Source organism: Amblyraja radiata, chromosome 21 (genome assembly GCF_010909765.2).
Source record: "Amblyraja radiata isolate CabotCenter1 chromosome 21, sAmbRad1.1.pri, whole genome shotgun sequence".
Lineage (NCBI taxonomy): Eukaryota > Metazoa > Chordata > Chondrichthyes > Rajiformes > Rajidae > Amblyraja > Amblyraja radiata.
In genome coordinates, this window is record NC_045976.1 from 20,740,757 (window position 1) to 20,764,882 (window position 24,126).

At 46.6% G+C, this 24,126-nt stretch overlaps 1 protein-coding gene across 6 annotated transcripts in view; it reads left to right on the plus strand.

The window, feature by feature from the left end:
• tbc1d22a (TBC1 domain family member 22A) overlaps nt 1–24,126 on the plus strand; it is a 191,005-nt gene that overhangs the window by 17,790 nt on the left and 149,089 nt on the right. For 5 of the 6 annotated variants that reach the window (XM_033039757.1, XM_033039760.1, XM_033039759.1 and 2 more), the window contains exons 4-5: nt 2,301–2,483; nt 12,679–12,749. In XM_033039757.1, coding sequence (XP_032895648.1) covers nt 2,301–2,483; nt 12,679–12,749 — 254 coding nt within the window. The remainder of the gene's footprint in view (nt 1–2,300; nt 2,484–12,678; nt 12,750–24,126) is intronic. The other variant, XM_033039762.1, reaches the window with a different exon arrangement.

Consider the following 24,126-nt stretch of genomic DNA (forward strand, 5'->3'; position numbering starts at 1 on the left):
TGACGGAGTGCTCAAGGTCAAGCATAAAAGCTGAACCTAGATGTTCTTTGATGTTTCTTGCAATCAATGTGTGTTCTCCCCTTAAATTTGTTCTGTTTTCTTTTTGTCCCTATTGGTTCAGATTGCATTGTGGAGAGTAAATATAGTAAATTGAAAAAGGTTCTTTGCTACTTGTTTAGAAAAGATTATTTCAGTCTGCAGAGGATCTGAGGCCAGACATTTCATTTCTTTTGATAGATACAAAATGTTGGAGAAACTCAGCGGGTGAGGCAGCATCTATGGAGAGAAAGAATAGGTGACGTTTCGGGTCGAGACCTTTCAGACGGATGTCGGGAGGGGGTAGGACAAAGGAAGAAAGTAGGCGGAGACAGTGGGACTAGTTGGAGGACTGAGAAGGGGGAGGGGATAGAGAGAGAGAGAGAGAGAGAGAGAGAGAGAGAGAGAGAGAGCAAGGACTACCTGAAATTAGAGAAGTCAACGTTCATACTGCTGGGGTGGAAACTACCCAAGCAAAATATGAGGTGCTGTTCCTCCAATTTGTGTTGGGCCTCACTCTGACAATGGAGGAGTCCCAGGACAGAAAGGTCAGATTGGGAACGGGAGGGGGAATTGAAGTGCTGGGCCACTGGGAGATCAGTTTGGTTAAGACGGACTGAGCGGAGGTTCACCGGGAGATCAGTTTGGTTCAATTATGGTTGGGCAGAATGCGCCATGGGAAAGGTAATGCTGACTGAGAAATAACTTGTAAAGGGAACAGGCCATCTGGAATGTTGAGTGGCGGTGGGGGAAGTGGTTGATGTACTCGGTGGTGGCATATGGCAAAAGGAAAACTGAATGTTGAGTTTGATGGAATAGAAGATGCGAAAAGGCAACCCGATCATGTATTCACCTGCAAAGATGGATAAAGGGTGGAAATAGAAGTCCAGGCAAGTAGTGGACATTTTAATTTTCTTATCACCACCTCAAAAGAGGTGATCCTCAGTTGAATGGGTGAAAATGGATGAATTGGGAGGTAGGCAGCATTGTTGGAGCAAATGCAACACCATGGAAAACAAACCTGAGTCAAGATGAAGCTAAAAGTTATTTTGTGTGACAATTGGGTCAGATTTGGAATGCAGCACCAGACCAATTTAAATACAACTTAAAAGGGAATTCAGTAAATGATTAAAATAAATCCAAGGATATTGCAAAGACTGCTTCACAGATTGCTGTTTTGAAAGAGCCAAAGCAAGGTGAATGAATTTCGGCAGCGTGATTTAAAAATATACAGTATTGTGAGGATTCTTTATGCTAAGAGTTGTCCTTCGTTGACCTTTGTCAATCTCATGAAAGGTTTTGCCACTGTTTGTCATTAGGACCTATGGAAGGTCATGGCAAAGTAGGGCTGCCCCCAAAAAAAATATGACTTGTCCAATAACTTCTTGATGGTATGATAGCCCGAATAGGATGGTGGAAAGTCTTCAAACCCATTCCTGGTCACCAATAGTGTGAATTGAGACTGGGTTCATGCTCCCACCACTCTGATGCACACACTAATAAAGAAGATAGAATCAACCTTAGATGCAAGACTGACTGCTGTTTCTATCCAAGGAAATTCTAATCCAAAACCAAAGTACAATAAACCACTTTAAGGTACTTCCTCTTTGCTGATGACTGTGCACTCAATACAAGCTCAGAAGCCAATTTGCAGGAAATCTTTGAAAACAAATTGCATGTAGCAACTTTGGCCTTGGTATGAGAAACAAATAAAACGTTCTTGAATGAGAGATGAGCAACAACAATTATACCTGCATTGGCAAAGTGTGCAAAGCAACACAGTGGAAGAGCAGGAAATCCCTGACAGAAGCTCCTGTATTACCATGTTTAACAGCAAATACTGTTCTAGAAATTGCTGCTTTCACAGCATAAATGCAGCATATGCTCACAGCTTCATTGTGATTCCAACTGTTAAATTCTATTATATTTGTTCTGTAACTTTATTTACTTGGCAAATGGCAAAGTGCATGCTATATAATTCCAGGGGCTTTTTCAAATGTGCCTGTAACAAACAAATTGGCCCAAACTTCCAATAACCTGTCTGTTTGAGCACGACAATGTGCTCAATCAACCTTTGAAGAATTTAACAAACGCGAAGAATGGCCGAGTAACAGCATTTAACATAGCAGATCAAAGGGTGGATCTGCTTGGATTTATGTGCAAGAAATTGGAGTTAATTTTATGTTTTATATTAGGAATTTATATTGTATTAATTTTCAGTGCAGCATTTCTGATTGTATTAATACTTTTTATGGAATTTGCAGATTTAAATCATCTTGAGACGACCCTGTCACAAAGGCAGCAGTCGGCCTCCCCAACATCGCCAACTCTATCGGCAGCAGGAATTGCAGACCAGAATTCCTCAGATGGGCCTCTAATGTCGGAAAGAGAAATGACTCGTTTAGAAAAATTCAGACAGCTGTTGGCAGGTCCAAATACTGATTTAGGTAAGCTTTAACTCTCGTAAAGTGAAGACATCTTCTGATGATGGATAATGATCCTATTCTATGTTAAGATGAGATGTGGCCATATAATCTACCTCTAATTTCAGGGAGGGCATTCATTCCTTTATCCTCTACCTATTTTGTTTAACATGAACATTATAAACCCAGAGTCATTGGAATCAAATAAAAAATGATGGAAGTCTTAAGAGTTTTATGTAGAGATAAAAGAGTGCAGATGCTGGAAGACAAAACAAGTTGCTGGTGGAAGTTGGTGTGTCAAGCAATGTTTGTCATGATGGAGGGTCTCGACACAAAATGTTTACATAGATCTTTTTCATCCAGGTGCTGCTTGATATACTGAGTTCCTGCAGCTTTTTTTTTGTCGTCAATCTGATGACCAGCAACCACTAGAGCAAAAATAGTCATACTGATAGAATCTGGCAAAAGAAAGATTTGAGAATGACTCTTAATTGTTTCCTTAAAAGTATTGGTCAACTTGAATCAGTAAGCCAAATCTTGATTTATGTCAGGAAAAATGTTGTAGACCCCAAATGTATTTTAATACTTGATTTGTGGTAAACTTGTCGTATGCTTTACTGCGGGGGTTGGCAACCTACGGCCCCCGGGCCGAATGCGGCCCGTAACCCGAAATCATCCGGCATGCAGGCATTTTTTTTTTTTTTCTGTATTCATCTGGTCCGCAGACTATCATCGTCTCAAGTACCTCCTGGGTAAAGATCATGGAGTGGAGCAAGATACTCCACTCCTGCGTAGTCCAATGTACTGAGGTGTAGTATGTAAAGGAACGTAATTGCCGCCATCGTAGAATGCTCAACCCGACTTCCGGTTTCATTGACATACCACTCGCCAATAGAAAAGTAACAACCCGGTGAAATTGACGTAACATCTTGCTGCTTAAAAAATGGAAGGATATAAAAAGTCATACTGTACCTCTAAAATTTATAGCAGATTAAATCTATTAGTATTTTAAATTTCAAGATCCGGATGATTATATTTGTAAGCGTTGATCTACCACGGTGCTTGCGGTTAAGAGGCTGGAATCTCTCTCCCCCTATCTCTCCCCGCCCATTTCTCCCCCCCCATCTCTTCCCCCCATCTCTCCCCCCCATCTCTCCCCCCCCATCTCTCCCCCCCCCCCCCTCTCTCCCCCCCCCCCCCCCCCTCTCTCCCCCCCCCCCCCCCCCCCCCTCTCCCCCCCCCTCTCTCCCCCCCCCTCTCCCCCCCCCTCTCCCCCTCTCTCTCCCCCCCCTCTCTCCCTCTCTCTCTCTCCCCATCTCTCCCTCTCTCTCCCTCTCTCTCTCTATACATATATATCCCTCTCCCTCTCTCTCTCCCCATCTCTCTCTCTCTCTCTCCCGCTCTCATTTGCTCTCGCTAACTCACTCAATTGACTCGGCATTCCCGGAATCATTTGGCGTTTTGCAAAGACAACCGCACCTGCAGTTCCTTCCTATTGAAGAAGAAACCTGGCCCGAAACAACTCCTAATCCATTCCCTCCACAGATGCCGCCTAGCCCGCTGAGTTCCTCCAGCACTGTGTTTTTAATTTAACTCTGAAATTGAAGATAGACACAAAATGCTGGAGTAACTCAGCAGGACAGGCAGCATCTCTGGAGAGAAGGAATGGGTGACATATCGTGTCGAGACCCTTCTTCAGCATTATGCGTTGCCTGTGCATAAAATTTGATCACACCTCCGTACGTCCGCGTATGTGTGAGTAAATGTGAATCGGCGTGAGTTAGTGCCAGCGTGCATGTCCGAGAGACGAGAAGTGCCCACGCTGCTCTGCTCCCAGTAAGCAGAATTCTTCCAACTTCCGTGGACCCCCAGCTGAACCCAGCTCCAAAATAAATTCCAAATGTGAAACCTGAAACGATGCAATTTGATACAAATCCACATTAAAAAACAAGGGAATCTGCTTTTGAAAATACTAAAATCCATATCTGCAGCCAATAGGTCAGGTCAAACTTTTGGAGTCTTGCCACATCTACTTGTGAATGGTAGACAATTAAAACAGCTGATGGGGTGAGGTAGCTCTATGAACATATTCCTGGTGAAGGTAGAGTGTAATGCATAAGTGCCAAAAAAATCTGAAGGCTGTTCTCAAAAAACCCCTCACCGTTTGCAACGACGTATCTACTGCCAAATTGTGGGCGCAAGCAAGATAGTATGTTAGAAAAGTAAAACCTTATGAACTCAAACATGAGAAATTGTTTTTGTTTATACTTGAGATTATTCAGATTATTATGTGTGGAAAGATTTACTGTCTGACCATTGATGATGCCGTGGGATTTTTGCTTAAAGTACAAATTTGAATTGTCTTCGCTCTAAAAGTCTTGAAGGTTAATCTGTTACTGCATCCTTTAATACTTGGTTGCTGTTACTGGCAGGATCACCTCTTTTGTTCAGTGTTTCCACTTTGAAGGAAATTACCCGAAATTCGGGAAATTATGGTTGTCTGGGTAATTTTAGGGAAATGAAATAATTTCGGGAAATTTTCCCATCCGGCCCGGGGGGATGATTTGAGGGGGGAAAAAAAATATTTGTACCATTAATAATAATAATAATAATAATAAATTTTATTTATGGGCGCCTTTCAAGAGTCTCAAGGACACCTTACAAAAATTTAGCAGGTAGAGGAAAAACATGTAAGGGGAATGAAATAAATAGTAGAGACATGACTAGTACACAAAGTAAAGACAGAATACAATTCAAAACACAATATGAGGCAATTAATGCACAGATGAAAAGGGAGGGGGACGTGGGGCTAAGGTGAAGAGATGGGTCTTGAGGCGGGACTGGAAGATGGTGAGGGACACGGAATTGCGGATCAGTTGGGGGAGGGAATTCCAGAGCCTGGGAGCTGCCCTGGAGAAGGCTCTGTCCCCAAAACTGCGGAGGTTGGACTTGTGGATGGAGAGGAGACCGGCTGATGTGGATCTGAGGGACCGTGAGGGTTGGTAGGGGGAGAGGAGGTCAGTGAGATATGGGGGGGCCAGATGGTGGAGGGCTTTGTAGGTGAGGATCAGGATTTTGTAGGTGATCCGGTGGGAGATGGGAGCCAGTGAAGTTGTTTGAGGACTGGAGTGATGTGATGCCAGGATTTGGTGTGGGTGATGAGTTGGGCGGCTGCGTTCTGGACCAGTTGGAGTCGGTTGATGTAGGTGGAGCTGATGCCAAGGAGAAGTGAGTTGCAATAGTCCAGTCGGGAGGAGATGAAGGCATGGATGAGTCTTTCAGCAGTGGGAGGTGTGAGAGAGGGTCTGAGTTTGGCGATGTTGCGGAGATGAAAGAAGGAGGTTTTAATGACATGGCGGATGTGAGGCTCAAGGGAGAGGGTGGAATCAAAGATCACGCCAAGGTTGCGGGCCTTGGGAGATGGGGAGACAGTGGTGCCGTCGATGGTGAGAGTGGGGTTATTGATTTTGCCGAGTGTGGCTTTGGAGCCTATGAGGAGGAATTCTGTCTTATCGCTGTTGAGTTTGTGGAAGTTATGTTGCATCCAGGTTTTTATAGCTGACAAACAGGAGTTGATATGGGAGAGGGGGGGGGGTTGTGGGGGGATTTGGTGCCGAGGTAGATCTGGGTGTCATCGGCGTAACAGTGGAAGTCCAGGTTGAAGTGGCGGAGTATCTGACCAAGGGGGAGGATGTAGATGATGAAGAGGAGGGGGCTGAGTACGGAGCCTTGGGGAACGCCTTGAGTGACTGTGGCTGTAGCAGAGATGAAGTGGGATCTGTTGGAAAGGTAGGAACAGAGCCAGCTGATTGCAGAGCCTTCAATGCCGAGGTCTTTGAGTCTGGTGAGCAGGATGTTATGGTTGCGCAGTTGGGGGAGGCCGGTGACGTGGTCGGGATGCAAAATGATGCCGTCTCCCCGCGCGTGTGCAGTGGGCCCGGGCGGGATCAGATCACCAGCATTTTCACTCCACACAATCTTACATCGCCTCGATACCTCGTTGCTAGTTTGGGTGAGTGGGGTCGTGGAATATTGTGTTGGGGGAGGGGGGAGTCAGACCCAACGAGACAACGCTTACTTTGTATCAGGGATGTCAAACTACCCGCGAAGGGGTGCAATCCAGCCCGCGGGATGATTTGGGAAAAAAAAGGATTGCCCGCTTCTCCAGGCCCGCAGCTGTGGTGTCTGCCTTCCGGTCCATCGCCTCCATCCGCAGCATCGGAGCCTCGCCGCCGGTCAGCGTGGCATCCAGGGAGGGGGTTCACTGCCGGCGGTCCGGGGAGACCGTTCTCCCGTCGCCGAGCAGGAGCGGGAACGACTGAATCTGAACCCAGTCCTGGCAGCGGCCGTGACATCCGACAGCAGGCACCGCTCCGGCCGTGCCCACTCCTCCCCCCGCCGCGGGGCTCCCAACGCTGCGAGGGAGGGAGGTGGGGAGGGAGAGAGAGAGGGGAAGGGCGGAGGGATAGAGAGGGAGGCGGAGGAAAGGGGGGGGAGAGCGGGAGGGAGAGAGGAGAGAGAGGAAAGAGGTGGGGAGAGCGAAAGGGGGAGTGGGAGGGAGCCGTCACAACCCAGTAATTTAGTTTAAGGCTAATTAGAGGCTGTACGGTAACTCACATTTCACTGTACCTTAATTGGTGCATGTGACAAATAAATAATTTGATTGATTGATTGTTGTATTGAGTTATTTGTGACACTATTCCAGGCACACACTGCACTGAACACACAATATGCATACCATGCAGGCTAGGCTACATCATATATGTGCACAGTGCATAATGTCTTGCATAACACTGTACGTGTAGGGCCTGTCCCACCAGCATGCGATTGCATGCGTCTAGCGCAACCAAACGTGGTCGCTTGAGGCGTACAACCTCGAGGGGCCGGTCCCACTTCTATCGGTGGAGGCATATGGAGTTGTGCGGGGCTGGTCCCGACATCGTGCGGGGCTCCAAAAATCTTGCACTGTTTGAAAATTCCGCGCGTCAACGGCCTGTCGGCCCACAGCCGCATTGAGGCCGTACGCAACGTCTCGATGGGCTACGCAGCGTCTCGACGCCGTACGCAGCGTCTTGTCGGCGTACGCCTAGTTCGTGGCGTTGCGCGATGACGTCACCGCCCGGCGTGCCGTTGCGCGATGACGTTACCGCCCAACGCTGTGCGACGTCCAAATACAGTCGGCCCGCCTCCTGCCCAGCTGATTGGTGAGTTTGACTTAAATTACGTCACGCGCGAACTTTGCTTAGCGCGAGCTCCGCTTCCATTTGGTCGCGCTAGACGCATGCAATCGCATGCTGGTGGGACAGGCCCTTGAGTAACAGAAGCAGGCAGATGCGGTGTCGTTACATAGATCTGTTTTGCCTTGTTCTTTGTGTTGTTAACGTGAGCCCTCGAAAGAAAAACAACAACAAATCGCACGCAGGAAGCATTTTTGAAAATTTCAGGAAATGCCATCAAATTCCAGGAAATTTGGAATGTCTGGAAAAAAATTTTTGAGGTGTAGAAACACTGCTTTTGTTCCCTAATTCTTTCCCCTCTCATGACATTTGTTCAAGTGGAGAACTAACTGATCTGTGTTATTAAACCTGTCTCCTCCATCTGCACGACATTGATGTAGCCGGAGGGTTTTTAACAATGCGATATACTGAAAATTGATGCGTCTATATTTTGTCCATTATCACGTTATAGCATGCAGGTTCATATACTTTTTCACTCGGTATGGGGGATTAGATAACATTTCAGAATTCTATTTAAGACTTAAGTTAGTCATACAGAACGGAATAAGGCCCTTGAGCCCAACTTGTCCATGCGGGCCAAAATGCCCTTCTGAGCTAGTCCCATTTGCTTTCTATATAAATGCCCTTTAAATGTTGTCATTGTAATTGCCTCAAATACGGCCTCTGGCAGTTCATTCCAGATAGCCACCAACCACCCTCTGTGTGGAAACAGTTGCCCCTCTAGTTCCCATTAAAATTTTCTCCCCTCGCATTGAACCTCCTATGCCCTTTAGTTCTTGATTCCCCTACTGTAGGTAAAAGACTGCATTCACCCTATATATTCAACTCATGATCTCACACAGCTCTAAAAGATCACTCCTCAGTCTCCTGTGTTCCAAGGAATAAAGTTATACATTTCCCAGCTTCAGAATTTACCTGCAATAGTTCCTATAAAATGAAGTGTGAAGCTTTGCCAAATTCAGTGTTCTTTAAATTTCACTTGCATTGTTATTTGTTTTGTTTTAATAAAAAAATTAGTACTCTTACTTTTTGATTTAAGCATTAATCAAATATAACAATGCAAATGTTTTTTAATGAACTTTTTTTAGTTTATATCTTCTGAACTATCTCAAATATAAATGAAGGGATACAAAGCTTTTTTTAACCTAAATTTTAGCCAATTATTTTAACAAATCTACTTGTGTAACATTTAACCATATAACAATTATTTGTCAGATTTTTTGACAATATACCTTTGAGGCACTCGCACTGTATGAAACTCATACAGTATAAGTTATTGAAAGTTTTTATTACATTACAATTACAGTATTTGTAGACCGGTTCTGTTTTCCAGGTAAGTTAGGAATTCCATATTTTATAACTGCAAACAATGTTCAGCAGTGTAGATTTCAAGTCCCAAGCTTCATTCCCTTCCTGTCAAATTTATAAAACAATTAAATCCACTTATATGTTTTACTTTGCTGCTTTTGACCACGGGAAGTGATCATGAAATGATAAATGGTAGTTTTGCATTAACTTAATGATGGGTAATGATTAAAAATTATTTAATTTTATTTTTAAAGAAATCACTTGAGATGTTTTCACAAAGCCACAGCAGTTAATTGTACTGCTGCTTGCAAATTTGCTTTTATTAATTGCAGTTTAGGATTTTTTTTAAATCTCTTTCTGCATTTACTGTATATAAAAATTGCAAGATGGAATTCTGATGAAAGGGGTGCATCATAGCATTTAAGTCGCATAAATATTTCCCTGTTTACATGGTCGAAAGTTCACATGTGAGATGTCGCTGATATTTTGTTGGTTGAGGAGATGTATCCAAAACTAAGCATTTTATTTTAAGAAGTCTACTGATTTGTATAAAGCTTATTCACAGACGTAATGAGAACTTGTTGTAATTGACAAATTACTGGCTTTGAATTTGTTGTAATAGATCATGGTGTAAAATGTGATTCTGTTCTTCCCCCTCAATAACCCCAACAGCTTAGATTCTGAGAAGGAACCCTTTGAATATAGCTAATTTCAAGCTGGCTTGAAAGCTTTGAAATTTGCAAAATAGTATCATGAAAATAATACAACTATATTTGACAAAGGGATATTTTGTAACCACCATTGAAAATTCATTCATAATGAATAGAGCCAGGATTTTGCCATAAATTACATGTGCCTTTTGTTGATGATTTCTCCGAGATAATGCCTTTTTCATGATCAAGTGCCTAAATCAGCATTTTTTTGCAGTTTTGCTATATGGTCATGCTATTTTCTCTAGTTGTACCGTGATTATAAAGACGTTTTCTATGTTAACACGTTAATATTAATGTTATTATTAACGTGTGAACATAGTATAAATTACAAGAACATTTCCACCACCGGGGCAAAATCAGGGGCGCCACCGTCAGTCGTTCATACATTCGTGCCGCTGCTTGCTGGTTCAGTCTTCTCCAAAATCTACTTATTGCTTCCAATTTTGCAAACTTCCCACAAGCTACCACTTCCCTTGAGAAACTTGGCAAAACATTAGTGAATAACTTGCAGGTTATCAACAAAGTAACTGACGATCTTCGTAAAGTTCCTGGCGATGCAGATAAAGACATACAAGGAAAATGTGAGAGAGTGATTTTAGCTAACAAGGATCTTGAAGAAATACAAAACATAGCTAAAGTTCTCAAAGGTAGTTGTAATGCACAAGATATCGACATGAATATAGAGTCGGTAGCTTGTTTTGGGTATGCACCAGTGACCTCAGCTGAGGTAGAATTTTTTTTTCCACAACTGCAGCATATTCTGTCTGACAGACGGCATAGTTTAACACCAGATAATTTGAAAAAATGCTAGGAATTATGTGCAACCAGGCAACTTTGATCATTTAATGTAGTATACCTTTATATTATAATTTTTGACCATATTTTGGTGGTGCAAATACATGCCTTTTTTGGTCTTAAATGCCTTTTTTGTAATTTTATTATGCCTTTTTGCTTTCCTATTTCAGAGATATTTAGTGCCTAAACATCCTGGCTCTAATAATGAATCTATTTGGCATAACATGTCGCCTTTTTGTGAATTAGTGCCAATTTGTTTATCAGAAAATGGTATTTTATACTCTAAATATTACCAATGCAAGGTCACATCGTTCAACTCATTGCTAGTTCCGTGCTCTCACTCTATTCTCATAATTTTAAAGATAGCAATGGCACTCCACTGAGGAGAATGAAGAGACCCAGTCTGTTAGTATTTTGCTGATGTATGTTCATTTTTTGAAATCCTGATCTCTCCTTGTGAATCTTGTTTACTGCACCGTCTACAATGCCTGCATCATTTCTGTGACGACCACAATGGTATGCAATGTTCTGTCTGTGGCTTAAGGCTGACTATAGGTTTGGCATAACTCCTCTACTATTTAATTCTTTCCCTTGTTGAAATAAACACTAATGCTTGACTCAATTTTCTAATTCACATTGCCTTCCAAATCTGGGGAAGAATTTGTGTGTAGATGGTGCATTTGTACTCCAAGATACCTTTTTGTTTCTCTACCTCACTTGAACTTCCAAGTAGTTCGTAACTTTTCTATTTTCTTCTGAAATATACCATCATGGATTTCTGTTTAACTTCATATACAAAATATTTGGTGATGAGAATATGCATATTTAAGATTTTTTTTTAGAAAATGGAATTATTTCATTGTTCATAGCACAGTGGTGATGAGTATGTCTAATATCGCTTCCACTGTTGAATTGTTAGTTGTGGAACTTAATGACAGGGATGAGTGTCTGGAAAATGGATAGGACAAAGTAGCAGTGGAACCGAACATGATTATTAGATTAGATTAGATATAATTAGATTAGATTAGATATAATTTATTGCCACACAACCAGGGTTGGTGGAAATTTGGGTTGTCAGCAGCAGTACAATAATAAAGAACACACAATAAAACTGTAACACAAACATCCACCACAGCATTCATCACTGTGGTGGAAGGCACAAACATTTGGCCAGTCCGCCTCCATTTCCCCCCCGTGTACAGGACCAGAGTCCAGTCAGTCCAGGATCGGCTCTTCCTCATCCTCACCGGAGACCGCGGCTTTAGATTGTTGTAGGCCGCAGGCCGGCGGTCGAGATTTAAAGTCCCCGCCGCAGCCAGAAGCACCGTAGACTGCAGGGCCGGCGGTAGAAGCTCCCCTCCAGGGGTGATGGTAAGTCCATGCCGGCCCCGCGGTAGAAGTTGGCCGCGGGCCGGCTGTGATGGCTTCTTCTTCCCCCGGGTCCCCCACGAGGGATCCCAGGCTGTAGACGCCGCACCACCTGGAGCTCTGCAGACCACGGCTTCAGGCTGCGACTTCAGGCTGCCGGCTGCCCCGGGCCAGCGAAACGGAGCGCTCCCCTCCAGCGAGCGCCAGCGAGGGCTCACCCGCTCCACATCGAGAGTCCACGCTGCGCCCGCCGCTGAAGCCCCTGGCGCATCTCCGGGAAAGGCCGCCCGATCCTTGATGTTAGGCCACGGGGGAGGCAACCTGGAAAAAGTCGCCTCTCCATGGAGGAGGCGACCGAAGCGGTTTCCCCCTTACCCCCCCACACCACCCCCCACATAAAACACACGAAGAAACACAAAATACACACTTTAAAACATACTAAAAAATAAAAATAAAAAGCTGGAAAAACTAACGCGCTGCTGACATGGCTGCACACAGAGGAGCGCCCCCTACCGTATTAAGGTAATGAAGGTAAAGATGAAGTCATTTTCATGATGTGAAGGATGTGAGATCTTAGGTTTGCTGAAGATGAAATGGGATGCTGAGGTTGGGGATTGACCTGAAAATGGAACATTCCTTTAATACCTGTCTCTTGCCAATTGTTATTTCTAATAAACATAGAATTATATCTGGAATATTAACTTATGCAACTGATAGTGCTGGTCCCAGATTGATGGATTATTTTACAGTGTTCCTGATATCATCTTAAACTGATCAATTTTTTTCCCCCAAATGCAGAAGAGTTGAGAAAACTCAGCTGGTCTGGAATCCCAAGACAGGTCCGGCCAATTACATGGAAACTACTTTCAGTAAGTGTTTTTTTCCTGCAATATTCTGAACGGTTTGGGGCTATCTGAAGACATGGGTAATTCACTCTGTTGTAATGAGGTGGTGGAGGGCTCGGTAAATGTGGAGATGATGGTACAGGTGCACAACCTTTTATCCGAAAGCCTTGGGACCAGACACTTTTCGTAATTCAGAATTTGTCGGTCTTCGGAATGGAAATTTTTTAGCGTAGATTTTAATGGCTGGCTCAGTGGTAGAGTGCTCGGCTCATATCCGCAAGGTCGCGAGTTTGCGCCTTGATCCCGGCAGTTACTCGGTCGCGAGTTTGAGTCTTCAATGTCGTTTTTTCTTGCAGAATAAATGTCTGTATGAAATGCAGTGTGTTGAATGAATTCCTGAATTTGTAAATGTGCCCGCAGCATTGAATCACCTCTCGCACTCATGTCACCCTAGCGGGGCTACATGCCCTTAGGCGGCCTAGCTCGGGGATTCTTGAATCCCCGAGCTAGGTCGCGAGTTTGCGCCTCGATCCTGGCAGTTACTCGGTCGCGAGTTTGAGTCTTCAATGTAGTTTTTTCTTGCAGAATAAATGTTTGTATGAAATGCAGTGTAGGAGAGGTGTACTGACTGTGTGGGCAGAACTTTGGAAGTGATTGCCCACCAGTCTAAAAAGCCGCTGTGTCTCCCTGTCCCTGGGATAGCAGGGGGGCGATCAAACAGCACAATACCCCCCTCCCCCTCCAACTCCAGAAGAATCCGCTCCCCGATGGGCCGCTACGGCGACAAGTGGCAGTTCGCCCACAGCCCGAGCTGCGCCCCCTCATCCGCCACCCCAAGAACAAGACGTACCTTGCACACCATCAGCTTCTGCCCCTACGTGTTCCTCTGGAGTTGGAGCGGGGCTGGGCTGGAGTTGCTGCTGGCTGTGGGTCTCTGGGATCTCCGTGCTTGCGGTGGGCCTGGTGGTCGATGTCCAATTGGTCCTGACGTCTCCGGTGACTGGCATGGTCCTGCTGGAATCGCCGACGCGAAGACAGTGCAAAGCCCCCGCGCCGGTGCAATGGGCGGGGAGCTGGAGAGGGGATGGAAGGGGTCACACACATGGCCGGGAAGCAGAGGGGTGGGTGTAGGTGGGGTGAAACTGAAGGGAGCGACAATCTGCTGCTGTCTGCGCGCTGAGTTAAAAAGTTCCCACGCAATATACAACTGTACACGCCCTGTACACGGTAGACTCACGATACACAGTGTATCGTGAGTCTACCGTGGGAACTTTTTAACTCAGCGGGCAGGCAGCAGCATATTGTCAATTATTAACCTTCCCGCGCAATATACCCTCACCTTCTCTTTTATGAATGGGGATTTAGTTCCCCTTTCTTCGAGGACCGACCGGAGGTTCCGCTGTCACCTCTGCGGGCCGTCCTCGGTGAACTTCTTCAAGGACCGAAAAAATGGCCGCTATTCGGAGGTTTTCGTTATTTGGATCTTCGGATAAAAGGTTGTGCACCTGTATTTATGAAAAATAGAAATGGTTGGATCTCTTTTGAAGATGTTAAGCTGAAGGCAGGCAGACTCTAGAATATTTTTGTTGGCAAACCAAGTTTAATTGTAGTTGATAAATTAACACATTGTTTCAGTGTAACCAAACCAGGGTTGTTCTTTCTTGGAAAGCAAAATGAAGGTTTTCAGCTGTTGTTTTTTGGTTAAAGTCCAGCAGCATTTCTATATTTCTCACCCTGCTTGATTCACCTCTATCGAATTGAGGACATTGGACTTTGTGTTTGGAACTGATGCACAACAATGCTGAGAACCATATTTCAAACTCTGTATCTTCCCCTTTGCTTCATCTATCACCTGATCTGTTTGGATAGCATACAAAACCAAGCTTTTTCACTGTACCTCAGTTTATGTGACATGGGCTCCATTCTCTCTCCAAGTGTCCCTTTTCCCTTAATGCATTTATCAAATCTCGGGATATCAATATATTATGTCAGAGCTATCTCCTGTTCTCTTTTTCCCTCATATGGTGACCGGAAGTGGCGGTGCTGCCTTGCAGCTGCGGCTTGCCTGAAGGCCGTTTGTCTTTTCTTTTTTTTTGTTTTCTTTTGTCCCGTTGTTACAGTTCATTTCGGTTTATTTTAGTTGTGTATGTGTGGGGGGGTGGGAGAAACATGTTTTTGGTCTCTTCGGGGGGATGCGACCTTTCTTGCCGTATCCCCTGTCTCCGTCTGCGCTGAGGCCTATCGCGGAGCTGGCGGCCTCCAACTGGGGCCGACCTCGAGGCTCCGGAGGCAGTGCCAGGACTAGCCAACGTAAGGCTGGCCGACTTCGGGGCTGTGGTGGCGTTGCGACCCGACTTCGGAGGCTCGGCTGCGGGCCAATGGACGACATCGTCGGGAGCTCGCAGGTCACAGGTTGGTGACCTGTTTTTCCGGAACTCCCGCAACGACAGCTTCGTCCGCTGAACTGGAGGGCGGCAGCTTCGACAGCGGAGCTCGGTTTCAGCCGCGGGACTTGCTTACCATCACCCGGCGGGGTCACAACATCGGATGCCTGGATCGCCTCAGCGCTGATGGAGAGCAAGGAGGGAAGAGACAAGGACTTTGGGACTTTTGCCTTCCATCACAGTGAGGAGGTGCCTGGTGGACTCACTGTGGTGGATGTAAACTGTGTTGAGTGTGTGTTTTATTATTTATTCTATGTTATGACTGCAGGCTAAACCATTTCGTTGTACTGAAAAGTGCAATGACAATAAAATGGAATCTGAATCTGAATATTCTTTTTAAGTGGGTTTGTCTATTTTAATTTGATAGTATTGTTTAACGGGTGGTATTATTTATTGGATGCTAAGTATTAATTGAATGAACTGCAACTTTCTCTGTATTTATACGCACGTGGAAAAGCCATACTACTCTTGGCATTTTATTGTCCATTGCCAATTGCCTGAGAATAGAAGAGGCATCAATAGTACACCACATGATACTGGAATCATTGATCAGACTTGATAAGGATGGCAGATTTCCTTCACTGAAGGACATTGATGAACCAAATAGATTTTTGCACTAATCCATTAAATTTCAGGGTCACCTTTATTGAAACTGTTGTGTTTTTTAATTAACTGAGAACACATGTGGTTAAAGTGCACATTGTCAGATTTTAATAAAGGCCGTTTTTATACATTTTGGTTTCACCAATGTATAAAATTACAGCTGTGATTATACATAGTCCCCCCATTTCAGGGCACCATAATGTTTGGGACACATGGCTTCACAGGTGTTTGTAATTGCTCAGGTGTGTTTAGTTGCCTCCTTAATCTTCTTCTTATCGAGTACATACACAAGATTAGAAGTTGTTCAGCCAGAGCTGAACATACTTCTTGGCATCTGCATACAATGGTGTCTGTCTTGCGCTTCTCAGGCTGCGACGTGAATGCTCGTTCCTTGACCCCATTGCCTCCTCAATGCAGGCATAAGAGAGCTCTCAGCACCTGGTCTTTCCTCCAGTCTTTCCGTCACCATTGGAAACTTTTATTTCTGTTTATCAACATGAGGACCAAAGTTGTGCCAATGAATGTCAAATAAGCCATAATGAGAGTGAGAAACAAGAATAAAACTGTGAGACATCAGCCAAACCTTAGGCTTACCAAAATCAGCTGTTTGGAACATCATTAAGAAGAAAGAGAGCACTGGTGAGCTTACTAATCGCAAAGGGACTGGCAGGCTAAGGTAAACCTCCACAGAGGAATTCTCTTTATAATAAAGAAAAATCCCCAAACACCTGTCCGATAGATCAGAAACACTTTTAGATAGATCAGAAACACTTTTAAGGAGTCAGGTATGGATTTGCCAATGACACTGTCTGCAGAAGACTTCATGAACAGAAATACAGAGGCTACACTGCAAGATGTAAACCACTGGTTAGCTGCAAAAATAGGATGGCCAGGTTACAGTTTGCCAAGAAGTACTTAAAAGAGCAACCACAGTTCTGGAAAAACGTCTTGTGGACAGATGAAACGAAGATTAACTTATATCAGAGTGATGGCCAGAGCAAAGTATGGAGCAGAGAAGGAACTTCCCAAGATCGAAAGCATACCACCTCATCTGTGAAATACAATGGTGGGGGTGTTATGGCCTGGGCTGAAGGTACTGGCTCACTTATCTTCATTGATGATACAACTGCTGATGGTAGTAGCATTATCAATTCTGAAGTGTAGAGACACATCCTATCTGTTCAAGTTCAAACAAATGCCTCAAAACCCATTGGCCGGCGGTTCATTCTACACAAGACAATGATCCAAAACATACTGCTAAAGCAACAAAGGAGTTTATCCAAAGCTAAAAAAGGTAAATTCTTGAGTGGCCAAGTCAATCATCCGACCTGAACCCAATTGAGCATGCCTTTTATATGCTGAAGAGAAAATTGAAGGGGACTAGCTCCCAAAACAAGCATAATCTAAAGATGGCTGCAATACAGGCCTGGCAGAGCATCACCAGAGAAGACACCCAGCAACTGGTGATGTCCATGAATCGCAGACTTCAAGCAGTCATTGCATGCAAAGGATATGCAACAAAATACTAAACATGACAATTTTCATTTACATGACATTGCTGTAAAGACGAGTGGAAACGCACTAAGTCTTCACTACTATTTTATTACTAATCACACACATTACTATTAATAATAATAATAATAATAATAATTTGTTTATAGGGACAGTGCATATTAATGAACATTTGCATGTAAATATGCGAGATTGTAGCCAATCAGTAGCTAATTTCCGTCTCTAGTCTATTCATACACATTCCTGCCCTAGCTGTCCGTGGTCTGTCACCGGAGCTAGAGAGCGATCTGGAGGTGGGGAGGTTCCAATTATACTCGTGATATGGGGAGTGGTTAGTAGTGGTGAAGTCACTGTGTTAAAGGAACATGCACTAGTCTACATCCTTCCCCTTGGAAACAAAGCAGTACAGCAGTGACAGGGCGACCATGACTCATACGCTACAAACAGTTAAACACACACACAGTCAGGCAACAGTTAAACAAATTCCCCGTAACGTACAGGCGGCTTGACCAACCGCCCGGAGCGGGTACGCAACCCGCCCTCCCCCTCCTCCGCAGGAACAGCAGGAGCAGGAGCGGGCAAACGAGCCGGAGAACGGGCAGGAGAGGGAAGGCGCGGAGACCGGGGAGGGGAAGCTGGCACAGGGCCGGGCACGCGAACAGGCGAGGGCGGGCTGGCAGCAGGGGAGCGGGGCACATAGAGCTGAGAGGGCAGAGTTCGGGGCATGCGAGGAGCGGCAGGCAGAGGAAGAAATCGGGGGGGGGGGGCGAAAGGGGCAGCAGGAGGCGGAGCGGGCTCATTGACCATCCGCAAATGCTGGCGGGACCGGCGGTAGATGGTACCCTCGTGGTCGACGAGGTAAGACCGCGGTGAGCCGGCAGAGCCGACGACAACCGCCAGACGGTAGTGGCCGGAGGGGGACTGCATCCGGACGACCTGACCAGGGAACAGACGCGGAAGGGGACGGCAGGACTTGTCGTGGGAGCGTTTTTGTATATCTTGCTTTTGGGCAATGCGCTCCTGGACGGCATCAGGGCGGAGGACAGAAGGCACCAGGGACCGCTGGGACACAGGAATCGGAGGGCGCGTGGTGCGGGACATGAGCCGCTGAGCAGGCGAGCCCAGGGCAGGGTCACGGGAGATGTTGCGGAGGTTGAGGAGGGCCAGGTAAAAGTCCGACCGGGAAAGTCTGCAGTGCTCCAGCAGCTCCTTGGCACTGCGGACGGCGCGCTCAGCAAGGCCGTTGCTCTGCGGGTACTCGGGGCTGCTGGTGAAGTGACGAAAGTTCCAGGTGGCAGCGAAATTGCGGAACTCCGCACTGGAAAACTGGCCACCCTTGTCCGACTGCAAACTTGCAGGGGAGCCAAAGATTGCGAAGTAGCGGCGCAGCTTGCCAATGACAGCAGCAGATGTGAGGGAGGGCAGCTGGAGTAGGAGTCCACAAGGACCAGCTTGCCACGCCACTCGAAGATGTCAGTGGCGACTGCTATCCATTTTGAAACAGTAATCCATGCCTTTATTACATCTAGGCTGGATTACTGTAACGCACTCTACTTTGGAGTTGCACGATCTTCACTGGCTCGTCTCCAGTTGGTTCAAAATGCTGCCGCTCGCCTTTTGACTGGAACTCGAAAGAGGGAGCACATAACGCCAATTCTGGCCTCCCTCCAATGGCTCCCGGTGCACTTTCGAGTTCATTTTAAAATTATTTTATTTGTTTTTACATCTCTAAATGGGCTCGCCCCGCCTTACCTCTCTGAACTGCTCCACCCATACGCTCCTGCCCGGTGCCTCAGATCAGCTGCTCCTGGAGGTACCGAGGTCTAAGCGGAAGCTCAGAGGGGATAGAGCCTTCTCTGTTGCTGCTCCGGCACTTTGGAACACCTTGCCGTTGCACATCAGACAGGCCCCCTCACTGTCCATCTTCAAAACCAGTGTTAAAACACATTTTTATTCCTTGGCTTTCGACACTGCTTGAGACTTTGCTCCTGTTTTTTAATTTTTATTGTTTTTAGTCCTTCGTTTAAGGTTTTTTTTAATTGTCATGTAATAATTTCTTGTCCATGATCAGTCATGTACAGCACTTTGTTGCAACTGCGGTTGTTTTAAAGTGCTCTATAAATAAAGTTATTATTATTATGGCAGATCGGGGGCAGGCTGTTGCAGAAACGGCTGCCGTTGCTGATGGGGAGAGAGGCTATTGCAGGTGGAGCAGGCGGAGACCCTCTCCCGGATGTCATGGGCCATGCCGGGCCAATAGAACTGGCTCTGGGCCTGGGACAGAGTGGCCTCGGCCCCGGGATGGCCGCTGTGGGCGGTTTGAAAGTAGTGGTCCCGCAGCGCAGCAGGCACCACAACCTTGTGGCCCTTCACCACCACTCCGTCGTGCAGCACAAGCTCATCCCGGACCAGGAAGTAGGGCACGGCACCGTCCGGCAAGGATGAGGGACGGTCAGGCCAACCACGCCGGATGACGTCGGCAAGTTGTTGCAGGGCAGGATCTTTGGCAGTGTGCTGGACCAGGGACTGCATCTGCTGTGAAGGCACAATATTAATGTTTAACACCATCAGGTCAGACGATTCGTACGGGTGTCGGGCAGTGGACGTCAGCGGTGCGCGGGACAGCGTGTCGGCCACGAACATGTCGTTGCCCTTGCGGTACACGACCCGAAACGTGAACCGCTGGAGCTGCAGCATCATTCGCTGCAAGCGGGATGAGGCGACGTGGATCGGTTTATTCAGGATCGTGACCAGCGGCTGGTGATCGGTTTCGACAGTGAAGGTGTTGCCCAGGATGTAATCCTTAAACTTCGAGCAGGCAAACACCACGGCGAGGAGCTCTTTCTCGATCTGAGCATAACGCTGCTCAGCGGGGGTCATGGTGCGAGAAGCGTAGGAGACAGGCAGCTGCAGGCCATCGTAAAGCTGCAGGCAGGCGGCACCAAGACCGAACTTCGGCAGGTGAGGACAATTGGACGCTGCAAGTCGAAGAACTTGAGAGTGGGGGTACTAACCAGTCTGGTCTTCAGGATGTCAAACGCATTCTGGTGCTTCGGGAACCAGGCCCAGGCAGTGTCCCTTTTGATCAGCTCCCTCAGGGGTGCACTCAGCTCGCTGAGGTCGGGAATGAACTTTCCCAGGTAGTTCACCATGCCCAGAAAGCGCTGCAGGCTGGGCATGTCGGCGGGTGCAGACATCCCAGAGACCTCAGCCGTCTTCTGCGGGTCGGGCTTCAGCCCCTCAGCAGTGAAGACGTGGCACTTCTTAGGGTTGAGCTTAAGGTTGATCTCACGAGCCCTGTCCAGGACTTGGCGGAGGTGGAGGTCGTGCTCAGCGACGTCCTTCCCATATACCAGGATGTCATCGACTATGATAGCACACGGCAGACCGGAAAACAGCTGTTCCATGGTGCGCTGGAAGACTTCGCTGGCAGAATTTATCCCGAATGGCATGCAAAGGAAACGGAACCTGCCGAAAGGTGTGCTGAAGGTGGTCAGGTATGAGGAACGTTCATCCAGCGGTATCTGCCAGAAAGAGCTTTTGGCATCGAGGACTGAGAAGACAGTGGCCGGGCCAACCTGTGCAGCGACGTCCTCCACCGTCCGCATGGGGTAGTGCGGGCGCTTGATGGCCAAGTTCAGGTCCTTGGGGTTTATGCAAATGCGAAGCTCACTCTTATCCTTCTTCGCAGCAACAACCATGGTGGAGACCCACCGGGTGTGATCACTCACGTCCTTGAGGATGCCCACGGCCACCATGTGGCGCAGAGTCGACTCCACCTTGTCCTTCATAGCAAAGGAGACGCGATGTGGAGGGCGGACCACAGGCTCGACACCCGGGTCGACAACGATCTTGTAACTGCAGGGCAGCCTGCCCAGCTCGTCGTCGAAACGATCAGGGTACTCACACAGGAGGTCCAGGAGGGTCCGCACCTGGTGGATCTCGCGGTGAAAGGAGACCAAACCGAGGTCCTGGCACGCACGGGCGCCCAACAGCGTGATGTTCTCAGTGTCCAGCAGATAAAAAGTGAGGGGCCGAGAGGCCTTTAAAACCTTGCAGATAAGAGTTGCCTTCCCGACTGGTACGAGCACGCCTCCCCCGTAGGCATGTAGACGGGAGTTGCCGGGAGTGACCTTCTCCCCAGACCTTATCTGTTTGAAGAGGCTCACTGACATAACATTGGCCACCGCCCCCGTGTCGACCTTTGCTGGGAAGGTCAACCCATTCACAGTAACACGCACTGAAGGATCCGTTATCAGCGCAGGTGCACTCAACAGTGAAAAAATGCTTGAATCATCATGGGAGGAACTGGTATCAGAATCAGGGAGTTCGTCCGACTGGTACTGTGAACCGAGCGCGCTATCAGCCTCCGCAAGGTTGTTTAGCATTCTCCTGGGAGCAGGAACAGGCTTCCCACGGGAGCGGCAAGCGGCAGAGAAGTGATTTAGCTTTTTGCAGAAATTACAAGTCTTCCCCAGCGCGGGGCAAACATTAAACGGATGTGATGCAAAGTTGCAGTTGGGGCAACGACGCGGGCTGCCACCCGAGGGGGCGGGGGAACCACGCTGGCGCTGCGGGCCATCTACCCGCCGGCGTCCAGAAACAACGGCAACGTTAACGTCCTGAGCTGCAGGCTGCACGGAGGCGACAGTCGCCGCCATGCGAGAGGCGTGCAGAGCCTTGTTCAAAGTCAGATCTGGCTTCCTTAGAAGTTCAGCCCGCAGTTTCTCGTCCTGTAGACCAAACACCAAGACATCCCGGGTCATATGATCGGGGGTCAGCGCGCCCAGGCGGCAACGCCGTGCTAGATGCCGTAGCGCGGCAATGTAGGTGTCAATGTGCTCACCGGGTGCCTGACGCCGATTGAAATATTTAAACCACTCTAGAATGCAGTTGGTGGGAATGTCGCACAGACCGTTGAATTTAGCCAAAAGACATACCGGGTCCTGAGCATCCTCACCAGCACCGTATTCAAACGACTCCGATCGCTCCAGGGCTTCCGGGCCAGCCAAGTTGAGGAGCAGGTGTGACTGTGTCGCGGGGGTGGCATCAAGATGGGCAATCGCGTCGGAAGACAGCCCACCGATGGGCAATGTCGGAGTCGAAAACTAACGCATCAGGCTTGCGACAAGAGTTGGCCATGGTAAAGACATGGTGGAGAAACAATGAAGGGTAGGGAACTGGGCGAAAAGTAAATAAAACCCGACGAACAGGAGGCGCAAGGTACTACTATAACACCATGTAAAGACGAGTGGAAACGCACTAAGTCTTCACTACTATTTTATTACTAATCACACACATTACTATTCATACACATTCCTGCCCTAGCTGTCTGTGGTCTGTCACCGGAGCTAGGGAGCGATCTGGAGGTGGGGAGGTTACAATTATACTGGTGATATGGGGAGTGGTTAGTAGTGGTGAGGTCACTGTGTTAAAGGAACATGCACTAGTCCACAATTGCTATGTCCCAAACATTATGGTGCCCTGAAATTTGGGGGACTATGTATAAACACTGCTGTAATTTCTACGTGGTGAAACCAAAATGTATAAAATTGGCCTTTATTAAAATCTGACAAAGTGCACTTTAACCACATGTGAATTTTTTTTTTTTTTTCTATTGAAAATCTCAAATTGTGGGTACAGAGGGAAATAAATGATGGGTCTTTGTTCCAAACATTATGGACGGCACTGTATATGGAGACGCTTTGAAGATTTAATTCATTTATCTAGATACACATCAACTACTGAATTTTCCTGTTATTTTGTAAACATTAAGTATTCTCAATAAGAAGGTATATCAGATTAGTTATGACAAATGTTATTGCAACTTTTTAGCCATTGAACAGAAATTCGAACCTTGGTGTTTGTATCCTGTTTTAAAAGGTAATAATTGTGCGCAGAAACTACTGGAAATACTATTAAAAGGCACCTTAAATGGTAATGTTAAAACCTCTTGCACGCAGGGTGTGATAAATGAATATTCCGTGCGCGTTGCCTCCAAGTTTCCAGCGTGCATCATTTAAATTATGTATTCAGCTAATATACGATGATGTATTGCAATTTACATGGGTATAGTTGTGAATTTTGAAGCGGCAATTAAGCAGCACCTTGTGGATAGGAAACTGATAAAGGGAAGCAGGCTGGTCTTGGGTGTTGTCAGTCAGCAGATAAATCAGAATTATTAAAAGATGACTTGTTGATAAAATGTTTAATTGAGGCAAAAAGTGTGGGATAGTTATCTCTAGCTTTCATTTGGCAGATGGTTGGACAAAGGACAGGGATGAATAGACGTGGGTGGTGGGGTTTTTTGTAGGTTAATTGTCTCAGATTAGAGAATTCAGTGTTAATACCTTTGGGTTATAAGGTACTCGAGCAGAATATGCGATACTCAGGAGGAGATGTTACTAAGCCGCTCTGAGGTCTACTGTGAGCAAATCATTGATCCAGTTGCAAACGGAAGTGATGAGGCCCAGGTTTTGGATCTGAGTGATAGGTTTGGAGGGAATGAGTTTGGGTGGAATGAAAAAAATGCATTCAACGTTGAAAAATAATTTGTTTTTATTGATGCAGGTTTTGAAATCTTTATATAATAGAGCAGGGAATAGCCTTGAGCATGGGAATAGCCTATCTGCCCAGCCTGTCCATGCTGACTAAGATGTCCAATTTAAGCTAGTCCTATTTTCTCACGTGTGGCCCATATCTGGTGAAACCTATCCACATAGCTCTCCATTGACCCTTTCTATTTCCCTCATAATTGTATTCACCTCTCGGCCTTCAATGCTCCAAGGAACAAAACTTGCCCAACCTCTCTCTATACTTCCGACTCTCACATTCTGGCAACG